General features: G+C 39.8%; 1 protein-coding gene across 30 annotated transcripts in view; it reads right to left on the bottom strand.

The window, feature by feature from the left end:
- Positions 1–14,528, bottom strand: part of FN1 (fibronectin 1) — a 75,939-nt gene that overhangs the window by 59,447 nt on the left and 1,964 nt on the right. For all 30 annotated transcript variants that reach the window (XM_050751210.1, XM_050751211.1, XM_050751214.1 and 27 more), the window contains exons 3-11: positions 13,634–13,771; positions 12,011–12,142; positions 10,910–11,047; positions 8,098–8,256; positions 5,554–5,745; positions 4,606–4,785; positions 3,811–3,987; positions 2,535–2,687; positions 872–1,000 (exon numbers count right to left, since the gene is read on the bottom strand). In XM_050751210.1, coding sequence (XP_050607167.1) covers positions 872–1,000; positions 2,535–2,687; positions 3,811–3,987; positions 4,606–4,785; positions 5,554–5,745; positions 8,098–8,256; positions 10,910–11,047; positions 12,011–12,142; positions 13,634–13,771 — 1,398 coding nt within the window. The remainder of the gene's footprint in view (positions 1–871; positions 1,001–2,534; positions 2,688–3,810; positions 3,988–4,605; positions 4,786–5,553; positions 5,746–8,097; positions 8,257–10,909; positions 11,048–12,010; positions 12,143–13,633; positions 13,772–14,528) is intronic.

Raw genomic sequence — 14,528 nt, 5'->3', positions numbered from 1 at the left:
ACATTTAAATGACAGAGCTAGACTTTAACTATGAGTACTTGCTGAGCAGCTTCTAAGAAAACCTCTCAGGCTTCTCTCTCAGTTCTCACAATCTCACACTAAACGAACTGATGATATCAGTTTGTTTTCTTAGTTAGCAACCAGTCTCTTTTGGTAAAAAAAAAAAATAGTAATGGATTACCTTAAACTTTGTCGTGCTGGTAACACAGCTGTTTTAAGGCTCAGCCTTCACTATTTGCTTAGTTCTATTTTGAAGGGCAGCCAAACAAATCCTAGAGTATTTTGGTGGGCGATATTTACTGGTACAACCCTTTGCTCATGCTGTTGCACAGCTGGTAAGGAAGAGAGTTTGAGAGCAGCCTGACCAACATGGAGAAACCCCGTCTCTACTAAAAATACAAAATTAGCTGGGCCTGGTGGCGCATGCCTGTAATCCCAGCTACTCGGGAGGCTGAGGCAGGAGAATTGCTTGAATCCAGGAAGCGGAGGTTGCAGTCAGCTGAGACTGCCATTGCACTCCAGCCTGGGCAACAGGAGCGAAACTCTCTCTCTCAAAAAAAAAAAAAAAAAAAAAAAAGGAAACAATACTTTTCATAGCATGAATTATCTTTATGATTCTAAACCAAAGAATAAATTCCATTCAATTAAAATAAGCCTAAATTTGTCATCAAATTCAGCAAAAACCAGATGACTACCAATATCAAGATATTTTGGTTCAGTATTAGAGAGAAGACTTTACAAAGCTCTTTGCAAGCAACTGATTAAAGTCTGGAGCCAACTTCAGTCACGTGATTTCACATAGCTTTTCTCATCTGAAACTTGCTCACCATTCTCCCTGTGCAAACTCATCTAGGGAAATGGGGCTACTCACCGACGGGATCACACTTCCATCTGCCCCGACCCTGACCGAAGCATGTACAGTTCAGCATGTGTCCCTCTTCATGACGCTTGTGGAATGTGTCATTCACATTGTAAGTGATGTCATCAACAATGCACTGATCTGTTGAGGAAATAGGTGGGTGAGTGAGAAACTTTTTAAAGTTCCATTGATGAAAGAAAAAAGGTATGCTTCTCAAAGCACACAGCTACTTCTGCTTGATTATCAACACCTTCCACTAAAATAACTTTTCTACAAGCATAGAATAACCTTTTTAATACAATTTTTGCCAAAAATTTTTTTTTTCTCTCCAAAATCTGTAACTGTTGCAGAGGTTACAGCATGCTCAAGTAAAGGATATGGCCGGGCGCGGTGGCTCACGCCTGTAATCCCAGCACTTTGGGAGGCCGAGGTGGGCGGATCATGAGGTCAGGAGATGGAGACCATCCTGGCTAACACGGTGAAACCCTTCTCTACTAAAAATACTAGCCGGGCGTGGTGGCGGGCGCCCGTAGTCCCAGCTACTACAGAGAATGGCATGAACCTGGGAGACGGAGCTGGGAGTAAGATCACGCCACTGCATTCCAGCCTGGGCGACAGAGCGAGACTCCGTCTCAAAAAAAAAAAAAGTAGTAAAATACACTTTCCTGTGAAAAGCCAATATTTGAACAAATATACATCTTACTTTCTGAAAGTTTCTTGCTTAGTTGGTAATTTCCTTTAAATATCTGCTTGTTAGGATAAATAAGAAGAAGATTAAACATATTTATCTAACACCCAGCATGATGTAGTGGTCTGGTCTATGGAATAGGGGGAAGGGGTAGAGATATATATATTTGGGAAATAAAATGTCAACAGTATTCATATTGCTAAAATAAATTAGGCCAACTCTGTTGCTCACTCTTTGAGAGATCCTGAGAAAATTACTTTTTCCTTTTTGGGTCTCAGCTTCTTGATCTATAGAGTGAGGTCTGTATGTGTTATTAAGGTCTCTTTCAGCTCTGCAACACCACAGGTAATTATTACTCCTGGATGGTGTTACCCACTGGACACCACAAAAGGAGAACAAATTCAGACCAATATCTACACACTAGCCATACAGATTATTAATAGCTCAGAGTTCTCCCTAACTATTACTTTTCAAATCAAAGAAATGGAAAACTAAAACACTTTAAATAAGTCAATACTTCCTCATATTATACAGCTGGGTGCAAAGGAGAAAAACTAATCTGAACAAGGAAAGTTAGTCCCCTATGTATTTGTTTCCTGAAATTTAGATCTGCAAGGATCTGATTTTAGAATAACAAGGTCTTCATTTCTTTACAGAAATTATCCTATCTTTTCTAGACATGAATCCAGTGGCATAGCCTAAAGCTGAATGGATCAAATGTTTCATTCTTACTTTTGAAGTCATCTTTTTGGCTCAGCCTAAGTACTTACATCCTAGGAATGTTTCAGGACGTTAGCATTGCTATGCCAGCTTGTCTTAGCAGGCTGCCTGAAAGGCTTATCTTACCAAGCATGGTAGACTAATGAATGAAGTGGCATTGAGTATTTCTTCCCCTGCTTGTGGCAAAGTGCAAGTTTTCATTAAAAAAATGTCTCCCTCTCTGTACCTTTTGCCATCTCAAATGTTTTCATTAATCAGCCAGCGTACCTCGAAGCTGCGAGTAGGCAATGCATGTCCATTCCCCACGACCGTTCCCAACACACGTGCACCTCATCATGTGGCCCATGTCATGCTGCTTATCCCACTGATCTCCAATGCGGTACATGACCCCTTCATTGGTTGTGCAGATTTCCTCATGGGCTGTTTGGAAATGGATGAGAAAGGCACTTGATAAATGATCACAAGGTCTAAACAGGTATGTGTGCAATAGGATCCGTTCAGTTTGGTCATCCCAAGAATTCTCACTGGGGAAGAAGCTTTGTGTGCATCCAAGAAATCTAAGTGCTGTCAGGTGAAGGGGTAGAATTTTTGAGCCCTGGAGGCAGAAAACGTAGTCCAAACATGAAGTATGTCATAGAAAATAGTTACAGGAAGGGTTAGGGGATGTTAAACTAAGATAATACCTACACATTCACACAAAGGGTTCATGCTGTTCTAGAAGCCTGGATTTAACTACTGCTTCATAACTTTTCCCAGTTCCAATTTATTCTGGATCAAATAAAAACTATGTGTTTGGATATAGAATTTCAAGCAAAAGTGGTTTTTTCTTCTAAACTCAACATTTTCTTTTGTTGAAATAAAGAAATAAAAGTGTAAGCAGTTTCTTTGTCTCACAGTCACTCTTGACAGTGCCTACTGCACAAGCTCTTGGTTCTATAACTGGAAAATCAAGGGGAATCTATGGGGTTCTTGAAATCTGAAAACAAGTAAAAGATATTGGTTTCCATTTGTTCGCCATCTATACAAACTGGAAACCTTAAAAAAAAAAAAAAAGGCGAGATTCCCTACCTGTTAGAAAACACTGAGTTTTAGTCACTTTGGCACTCTTTAATAAGTGCTGGAGCTTATGCCATCAAACCACAACCATGTGTCAATGTTGTAGCTCTGTGACTAAAGCCATCATATATATATTAAATGTTGTGAGCTACTCAGTTGTGTGCTCTTTACAAAGACAAACCTGTGTAAATTCATATTTCCAGACTTAGAAATAAGGAATTATACTTTTGACACTAAATCATGTCAATGAGGTTTAAAAATTATATAAATAATTATCTAATTATTCTTCCCAATCCTTATGTATATGATGTAACATCACACACACACACACACACACACACACACACACACACACACTTCACATGAAGTTTTCTGTTGTCTCAAAATTGTCTTAATGAATGAAATAGGAGTAAACTGGACACTAGTCTTTAGTCTCTATTCCCTAAATAGTTGTCAAACAAGACAACCCACAAGGGCTTCATCTTACCAGCCATGGGGCAGAATCCAAACTTCTGGTCGGCATCATAGTTCTGTGTGGTCCCACACCACTTCATGTTGTCCCTTCTGCCCTCAGAAGTGCAATCAGTGTAATTGTGGTTGTTGTATAGGAAGGGGAAGTGGCACAAGGCACCATTGGAATTTCCTCCTCGAGTCTGAACCAAAACTGCCAGGAACAATACACAACAAGGAAGGAAAAGATTACCGCTGAGCTTTCCAATGTACACAGAATTACTGGTCTGAGAGAACCAAGTTTCTGCAGCTAATTCTCAGAGAGTCTATTTCAGAATAAAAAATATCTGATAATATAGTTCTAAGCTTCTTATAATGTTTACCTTCACCTTCAAAACAGATTTAAATCCCATTTTCACTGTCATTTCCCCAGCACCCCCCACAAAAGATTAAATGATAGCTTTGAATAAGACATTGTTTTAACTGGAAAATAAGCTAAGGCATTAAAATATTCATCCTGTGTATTCCTCAGCTCTGTGGGATCATCTACTGATTCCAAAATACAAGTATCTTTAATCACATCATAATCCCAATGTGTTAAATCAAATGAACTGGAAGGCTATTCCCTTGGTGTCATTTCCCAACAGTACTGGGGAAGACGGAAGAATCCTCAGCTGTTATGTGAGCTCCATTATCTCTTGAGTCCAAACTTAACAAAAGCGATGCTTCTTGGGCAGCCTCAAAATAAATGGCTAGAATGCTGGCAAATAAAAATAGGGCATGCAAGTGAGTTTTTTTTTTCACTTCTGTGGCTCCCCCTTGGGACACTCACCAGTATGGTCTGTGCAGAAAGAATATTTCTGGTCCTGCTCATAATTCGAAGTTGTGCTGCACCAAAGATGTCCGTCCTGTCGCCCTTCTGTGGTGCAGGAGTAGAACGTCCTGCCATTGTAGGTGAATGGTAAGACACATGGCTCTCCATTTGAGTTGCCACCATAAGTCTGGGTTACAGCTACAATCATAATCAAAGGAGTGTCAGTAAACAGAGATGCTTTATCTCCCACTAGCAGCTGCTTATTTATGGCTTCAATGAGATACTGAGCTTGTGCCCTCAAAGGAAGAAAGTATGAGTACAGATGATCATCGTTAATTTCAGTCTAAATGCATTACTCAGGAATCCACGTCTACTGTGGATAGAATGACACCTGAGTTCTTCTGCTGATATCCTTCATGACCATGCTGCCATGCCTCAGTTTCTCTATTTGTAAAGCTATATTTATACAGGTCAATTAAGGATGCTGCTTAAGGATGTTGGGATAATATTTATGGCTATATCTATGCCATAAAAATTAATATATAAGGCTATTCTGGGGGAGAATTGTGTACCAATTTTTATTGCCATAGTTACTACCACATTTGTAGCCCAGAATACATATATTAGGTTATTGGAACATGTTTACATCACAAAGTTGCTGAAAATTGAGATTTAGAATATAAAATTTTGATGATCATTCAGAAAGCAGCTCTCTTGTAACAACACTTTAGACAAATAAAGATAATACAATCTTTACCCATGATGCCCATCGCCAGAAAGAAAATACATAAATTAAAAAGGTTGGAAGAAAATGTTTCAAATGCCAACCCTGATTGTTATCACAGGGTGGTAAAGATTACAAGCTTCTCTTGTTTGTTTTATTGTTTCACATTGAATGAATGTATTGTCCTTCAAAAACTAAATAATAAAGCCATCAGTCCTATTCTTCAAAAAGATAATGCATACCTGTCTCTTGGCAGCTGACTCCATTGCCCAGGCACATGCAAAGCATTTGCTTATTTCCTTGTGTCTTCAGCCACTGCATCCCCACAGAGTAGACCACACCACTGTCTGTGACACAGTGGCCATAGGGGGCCGGCTGGGGGTGAGGCTGCGGTTGGTAAACAGCTTCACGAACATCGGTGAAGGGGCCAGATCCTAATGGCATGAGAAGGGAAGGTCATGAAACTGGGTGAGAGAAGACAATTCACTACTTTCTACAGTCAGGATCTTTAGGATCTCACAGAGATCACTCTGAAATCCATGTCGTTACTGGCCTGGGACTGGAAAAAGAAAAATGTCCCTTATTCAGCAGTTGCTTTTGTATTTAGTCTAGGAAATAATCCACAAGTGTCTACCAAGTGGTCTCCATCCTCCAGCTCAATTGGGGCTACTGGGATTATATTTCTGTTTGTTTGTTTTGTGGGGTTATTTTTGAGATGGAGTCTCACTCTGTTGCCTAGACTGGAGTGCAGTGGCGTGATCTCGGCTCACTGCAACCTCTGCCTCCTGGGTTTAAGCGATTCTCCTGCCTCAGCCTCCTGAGTAGCTGGAATTACAGGCACATTCCACCATGCCCGGCTGACCTTTTTTTGTATTTTTAGTAGAGATGGGGTTTTGCCATGTTGGCCAGGTTGGTCTCGAACTCCTGAACTCAGGTGATCCACCCGCCTTGGCCTTCCAAAGTGCTGGGATTATAGGCATGAGCCACCACACCTGGCCAGGATTATATTTCTAAATCACAGACATCATCCTGCCACTCCATACAGCAGATACCTTGAACATCTCCTCGCTTTTCTGTGTAACTGAGCTCATTAGAGGGTGCCTTCGGCAGCTGTCCTGGATTCTCTGGAGGTCACCTCCACCTTCCACATTTTATTTCTCCTCAGTATTATTGCGATTCTGTTGTGCTTTTTCTAAAACCAATCGATCCTCTTAAGACACCTTTCCTTTCAGAACAATACAACAGGATGTGTCGATCTTTTCTTTCAACTTTTAGATATCTGTTCTCTTGGAGGCCAGGGCCCACCGCAGAACAGAATCAGGGTTGATGCTAGACCAAAGGTACACTGAATTCAGTGCCTCCCTAAGTGCTGCTGAACACTAGAACCCAAAGATGTTCACAGGCAAAGAATCCCAAGGTCAAACGTACTAGGGAGACATGGCGCCCATCCCCTACACGCCACCATGGAGAGTATGATGTAAAGGAACATACAAATTCTGCAGAGCAGGTTCCATTTTGTTTAACCCAGTGCTTTTCAAACTTTTTTGAACAATGGAGTCTTTTCAGTATTGGCAATATTCATAAATATAGCTAACATTTACTGAGTATTTATCCCCATTTAATTCCCACCTACTCTTTTAATCTATTTTGGTAGATTGACATTTATAACTTTTTTTGGTCAGTAGCAATTTTATTAATGATAATCAAATAACTCAAAGATATCAAATCTAATCTTGTTCACCTTTGTAAGTGCCCAAAGCAAGACAAAAACTCATCAAAAGAAGAAAAATTAGAACAATTAATATTTTTAACTGAAGGATGGCTGAGACACTATATAATGATACTGGCACATCATATAGTAAAAAGTTGATCAAAACGTATTAAAAATAATGAGAGGAGTGCACATTCATGTTGGCCATATTTCTCTCTTCAGATTTTTATGAAACATTTATGATGTAAAAATCTTGTTCTTATGCCAAAAATGATTAAAACTTGTTTTTTTAAAAAGAATGCTTGGATATCATGTCTTTCATGGCCATCTCCAGGTCCTCTCTGAATTTCTAAAATTTCAAATGCCAATACATGAAGAAAATGATTGTGCATTACTTTATAAAATGTAACAAAGTTTGCCAGAGCATAGAAACCACATATGAAGGATGGTTTCCACTACAAAAAGAGCTCAATGTCGGAACAGGGAAGTATATTTCATTCAAAAACAAACAAACAAACAAAAAACAACAGAAAACTCAAATGTACTTTTTTTGTTCTTTCCTAGGGAAGAACCAAGTAGTCATCTAATTAATTATAACTCTCATTTCCTTTCAAATGAACTTTGGATATTCAAAATACGTGTGTGTGTGTGTGTGTGTGTGTGTGTGTGTGTGATCTATCCATGGTAGATTTTATGATGATAGGATTCTTTAAAACTCAGTTTTATCTTTTGGAGATAAATCTGGCTTTTTTCCCCCTAAGATTTATTTGCATCATTTTCATTTATTTCTCAAAAAGTTAAAACCTGACATTAAAAAAAGTTTTAACAACCCATAATGTGTTAAATGATCTTAGGTTATTCACTGAAACCCTGCAAATTTTCATTTATTTCTCAAAAAGTTAAAACCTGACATTAAAAAAAGTTTTAACAACCCATAATGTGTTAAATGATCTTAGGTTATTCACTGAAACCCTGCAAATTATCCCCAAATGGCATGTCAAAGGAAAAACGGATTTGTGGAAATATTTCTTGACCTGCTTCCCCGTTTCCCGCCCCTGCTCGTCCTGTGCCTCACCGCTCGATGTGGTCTGCACAGTGGTGTGCCTCTCACACTTCCACTCTCCTCGGCCGTTGCCTGTGCAGATGCACTGGAGCAGGTTTCCTCGATTATCCTTCTTGCTCCAGGTGTCTCCAATTCTATAGGACGTCCTCGTGTCCTGATCGTTGCATCTATCTGTGTCACAAAGGAAGCACATAAATACATATATCAGGTCAAGAGTGGCAAGTGGTCAGTTCAAACTTAAAAAAGGAATGCTATCTATGCCTGGTAATCTATTTTTGCTAATAGGTTCATATTCAGCTCTAGTGCTGCAAGGTATTACACTTCTGAAAGATGAAATTATATTTGTTACAATGGAAAGGGAGCTGAATGGTTTAGTCTAGTTTCATCTCTCTGTCAAATAACATATTCATTCATTCGTTTGTTCATTCATTCATTCATTCATTCATTCATTGTTTTCACACCGTTCCTTTGGCTAGCATTATATTTCATCTTTTTCCTTCTCAGGCTTTTCCAGGACTTTTCCTAGTCATCACTGTCTATGGCCTGCCTTTCTTTTTTTTTTTTTTTTTTTGAGACGGAGTCTTGCTCTGTCACCCAGGCTGGGTTGCAGTGGCCGGATCTCAGCTCACTGCAAGCTTCGCCTCCTGGGTTTAGGCCATTCTCCTGCTTCAGCCTCCCGAGTAGCTGGGACTACAGGCGCCCACCACCTCGCCCGGCTAGTTTTTTGTGTTTTTTAAAAGAGACGGCGTTTCACCGTGTTAGCCAGGATGGTCTCGATCTCCTGACCTCGTGATCCGCCTGTCTCGGCCTCCCAAAGTGCTGGGATGGCCTGCCTTTCAATAGGGAACTTGCTTTAGAAAACTATAAACAGGCTGAGTGCCGTGGCTCATGCCTGCAATCCTAGTACTTTAGGAGGGTGGATCATTTGCAGTCAGGAGTTCGAGACCAGCCTGGGCAACATGATGAAACCCCCGTCTCTACTAAAAATACAAAAAAAATTAGCCGGGTATAGTGGCGGGCCCCTGTAATCCCAACTATGCGGGAAGCTGAGGCAGGAGAATCGCTTGAACCAGGAGGTGGAGGTTGCAATGAGCCGAGATCACGCCACTGCCCTCCAGCCTGGGCGACAGGGCGAGACTCTGTCTCAAAACAAACAAACAAACAAATAAGCAAACAAAAAAAACTTAAAACAATGGGGAGACAAGCAGGTCTTAAAGGGTCTTCACCAATGGATACAAAGAAGCTATAAAAAGATGGTAGTATCTCTTTCTTCATTTGTTATGTAAAAAATTTAGAGGATGCACAATTTCTTTTACTAAAATGTTATTTTCCCCTCCCCTATACTCCAACACCTACAGTATTTAAAAATCACTAGCAAAATAGCCCCAAATTATTCAGTGTTAGCCCTCCAATGGAAGAGTGGGATCAACATAAAATGATAATTTGTAACTAAATGACCATTAGTCTATGTGTTCATTTATCTGGTAAATAGATTATTTAAATTATAATCCAGATTTGCTCTGTACCATGATGTGAGTATAGAGGATCTGATTTCTTTGTGAATCAGATATTGTTGCAACTACTGGGTTAGACACAAAAAATTAACAGTCGATGTAGGTTCAAGCAAATACACACTCGCATTCATCTCCCACAAGAACAGAAGTTTGCGTGAAGGTATAATTACTGATTAGAGCTTTTTCCCAACTCCCCCGCTAAAAGTATTATCATCCCCTGAACCTTCATAGTGCTACTTTCAGTAGTTCTGTTGAAACTTTTAATATTGTGTTTTGCAGATGATAAATATGTGTAAGACTTTCTCATCTCCCTGACCCCCTAAGTGCTCTTCGAAGGCTGAGCTAATGTTCAGTTCATATCTGCACCCCTATAATACCTCGAACAAAGTAAGTGCTTATAAAATTTTCTGGAATAAATGACTTCTCTTTCCGAAACTTTTCCCAACTTGCTATTTAAAGAGTTCTAAATAATAGATAAGGTTTGAGTCAGACATCTAATTTGTCTTAAGCTAAAATATTGCCACAAAGATCCTGGAAGTCTGATGATCACAGTAACATTTTAAATGCAAAATAGCTAATAAACCAGCAAGTTTCTGGGAAAGTTTTGGTCAAAATTGTTACCATTTTTCATGAGAGACCTATTTTTTTGTTAGCAAAGAATTTGAATTTGGATGATGGCTATGTTAAGATAGTTAAATGTTTTCAGCCAGATAAATAAAATAGGTTCAAATTATTTGGATTTGATTTTAAACTTATTTACAACACCAGCAGTTAATGGCTATTTTACTTCAACAAACTCTCTAGTTGTTATTAGTGTAAAATATCAAAAAAGGAGCCTTGAAACCCAAAGGCAACAATTAAGACCCCAAGACAATCTTAGAAGGAGCAGTAAAGATGCCAGGGCCCAGTTTCTTTACAGCACTAATAAAATGCGTTGGGTCAGAGATACTATCCTTAACTCCAGAGTAGATCATTTAATGTATGGGATAAATTCTTTTTAATTTTATCAATTTAGCCTATGAATGTGCCTTATTTAAATTTCAAACATAGAAGGAAACCTAAACCTTTTGTTCAACTCTTTGTCAGTGGCAGTGAGCTGAGATTGAACCTTATTGAAGTGGTATGTTTTTCTATTTATGTAGTCTTCTCTGAAGATGCAGAGTAAGTTGGTTATGAAAGTTTTCTTGACATCCAGAAGTTACCAAAGCATGCTGGTATACTGGATAGGTTCTAAGTGACATAGTATTACCCGTCTCTCTACGAGTCCAGAAAACAATACCTGGACTTTAACATAAGGATGTAAAACATACTTCTAGAGGTGCACGTGATGCGTCCGCTGCCTTCTCCCAGGCAAGTACAATCTACCATCATCCAGCCTTGGTAGGGCTTCTCCCAGGTTTCTCCGACCACATAGGAAGTCCCAGCAGCATGATCAAAACATTTCTCAGCTGTAGGGAAATTTGGAAGAAAAACAGGAAAAAAAAATGGTTATTTTGAATTGTGCAAGCTCCCTGTAATTTAAAGTGTAGTGTGTAAGCAAAAATTCAGCCACATTTTTTTTAAGTGGCACTCTGTTCAGAAAGAATGACACACCCAGCATCTAAGCACACAGTAAGTAGCCAAGGCAAAAGAAAGCTCCAGCTGAGTTGGCAGGCAGAAATTCCATTCTCCTAATAAGTACATGGACTACATATTTTCAGAGAGCCCCAAACTTCCCACCAGCATTTCCAGTAGCAAGGATTTATGTGTATAACTAGTCTGTGGGAGAACTAAATATGCAAAATTCCAATTACAAATGACCAATTATGAATTTTGAGTGGCCTAAATACAATGACAAAAAAAAAAAAAAGCTATTTTAAAATGTTGGAAAGCAAAACAATACAAAACAAGACAAGAATCTCTAAATTAGAAGATAAATAAACAGAGTAAAATTTATAGCCAGAAACTTTCAGGCTTATACTTACAGAATTCAACTGAGGACTGAGACCCAAAGAAGCTCAACAAGTTTTAATTCGAAAAGAAATGACCAGAGTGTGACAAGCACACACTATTTCATGTTTCAGTCCAGGACATTCCATAGAGAAATGTGTCCAAAGTGTCATTTTTTTCTTTTAAATAAATTATATCTTGACCAAAGAGGAATCTGGGATCAGCTATTAGGTAAAAGAAATGACTTCATTCTAAATCTCTATACTTTTGAAGCAAAGTTCAGACTTCTATGTGCAGTCAGTACTTTTTGATCTGATTCCTGTAAGAAGACTATGGATTCTATAATAATTCATTATTTCAAATAAAATTCCCATTGGTTTTCATTGGAATTCAGGTCTATGACCTACGTAGATGTGATTCTGGTCTAACTCCACATTAGAACTAAGCATCCCAGCTCTGGCTCAGCCCTGAGACTCACACACCTATGGGCTTGCAGGTCCATTCTCCTTTTCCATTACCAAGACACACACACTCTAACATGTAACCACCAGTCTCGTGTGGTCTCCTCCAGGTGTCACCAATCTTGTAGGACTGACCCCCTTCATGGCAGCGGTCTGTTGAAGATACAACACAAATGTTAGGAGAAGGCAGAACCAATTTTTCTCTTTTTTTTGGTCTCATGTTCCACCCATGGTAGGTACTTAGGTTGGCTAAAGTAGAGACACAGACAACAGCTTTCCCATCAGAGACAGGGGAAACATTAACAGGTCTGGTCACTTGGAGTCAATTCAATTAAGTGTCTTGTTTAGAACACAATGGAAAACTACAGAGAAATCTGGATGGCAAGGAAGAGGTCAAAAATCCTGCTTTCCCAGAGAGATCACAGGAAATTGGGTCCTAAGCAGAAAAGAAAGGCTGGGAGGCTTGGTCTTCACTCACATACAGCAGGCTAAGACTGAGACTAATTCAGTGAAAAGGCCACAGCAGGCATAGCACTCCAGGTTTTAGGAGCATGGAGAGCCTGTATTTTACCCTAGGATAGAAATGTCATTTTGGGGGAAAGCAAACAGACGCATACATATAAAGTGTGGAAATCCTGGTAGTTTTCTAAGGTGTTAAGTCCAATGGCACATTCAAATGCTGAACTAGACTAAACACTATGGACCCTTGCCTCTTGCGATTTGCCTGTAAAGTTGGATAAAGCCTAACATGAAGTATGGGGTAACTTGACTGGGCCTATTCACACGGAACACTTTTGAATAGAAGCCTTTAAGATGACTTATATTTAAAGAATGGATCTAAAAACTTAAATACTATGTTAATAGAATCTATTGGTAACTCAGTGAATCATACTGGAAAGAGTGCCTTAGCTAAACTGGAGTTGATGAGAATCAACCCGGTTCCCAAAGTTCCTTAGCAAACACGATTGGGTTAATAATTTAGTATTATCCCTTGGAATAGGGACATCTGCTTCCTGGGTACAACCTACTGGTCACCAAGAAACCAGACTGTTTCTGTGAGGTGTAAGAGGTCTCTGCATGGCAAACAAGAAGATCACACAACACATGGCTTGTTCACTCTTCATGAACACCTTCCTAGTCACGGCAGAAAAGTCTCACGATTTGTCTAGCTTGAAGATGTCCAGGTGATTTAAAATGGGCAACTCCCCTAAGCATGTCTTATTGAAATGGAACCCAAGAGGTCTCTTGGTTCTACTGTGTACACAAACACACACACTCATAAACGCACACACACTCATAAACGCACACACACTCATAAACGCACACACACTCATAAATGCACACACACACTCATAAATGCACACACACTCATAAATGCACACACACACTCATAAATGCACACACACTCATAAATGCACACACACTCATAAATGCACACACATCAAACACTGACTCCATCTGTGCTCATACCCGTCTTTAAGAAACACAGGAACCAGTTGGGTGACCACTTAAGAGTACCTGGTCACCAGGGCCAAATCCCAAAGTTAGGAATATCCAGTCATGGATAACAGAAAATGACAGTGATGGTAACAGAGACATTCATATTTGGTATTTTGGCGTCATTTTACACAGTGTCTTCCTTACTTGCTATGGTGCAGCTTATTCTCCCTCGCCCAGCCCCGATGCAGGTACAGTCCCAGATCATGGAGTCTTTAGGACGCTCATAAGTGTCACCCACTCGGTAAGTGTTCCCAGTGTACTTGTCAAAGCAAGTCTCTTCAGCTGAGGGGAAAAGGAAAGTCCACGTGAGCCTCACTTAGGTACAAGTTTTTCTAGTTCACTAATCCCCTCTAAAGGAAAACCCACTTTTCTATTCCACAAGTAACATGGTACAACTCAAAGAATAAAATGAAGTGAGAGATACAGATTTTTATCCTAGGCTCTAATAAGGCCATGGTTTCTGACCTTGACAAATTCTCAAATTTTCTGTAAATTATTCATATTGTAAAGAAATCTCAGGCTCTTAGAAAAAGGCCATATGAAGTACTAACTTATGACAGAGCTAGATTTGTGAAGGGTTTCAGATCCCAATCTCTGACTCAGGAAGTCAAACCAAGGTTCACATAAAAAGCAAACAACTGGCTGGGCACAGTGGCTCAAGCCTGTTATCCCAGTACTTTGGGAGGCCAAGGCGGGTAGATCACCTGAGGTCAGGAATTCGAGACCACCCTGACCAACATGGGGAAACCCTGTCCCTACTAAAAATACGAAAATTAGCTGGGTGTGGTGGTGTGCGCCTGTAATCCCAGCTACTCAGGAGGCTGAGGCAGGAGAATTGCTTGAACCCAGGAGGCAGAGGTTGCAGTGAGCTGAGATCATGCTACTGCACTCCAGCCTGGTGACAGAGCAAGACTCTGTCTCAAAAACAAAACAAAACAAAAACAAAGAAACAATTTGAAGATCCCCACCTCCCACCAGGCCTTAACATTTGTTAATCCTATGATTTCCATTTTCCCCTCATGAGTGCTTCTCTGACAGA

This window comes from Macaca thibetana, chromosome 12, assembly GCF_024542745.1.
Source record: "Macaca thibetana thibetana isolate TM-01 chromosome 12, ASM2454274v1, whole genome shotgun sequence".
Lineage (NCBI taxonomy): Eukaryota > Metazoa > Chordata > Mammalia > Primates > Cercopithecidae > Macaca > Macaca thibetana.
The sequence above is the reverse complement of the archived record's forward strand: the minus strand, read 5'-3'. Positions and strand labels throughout refer to the sequence as shown.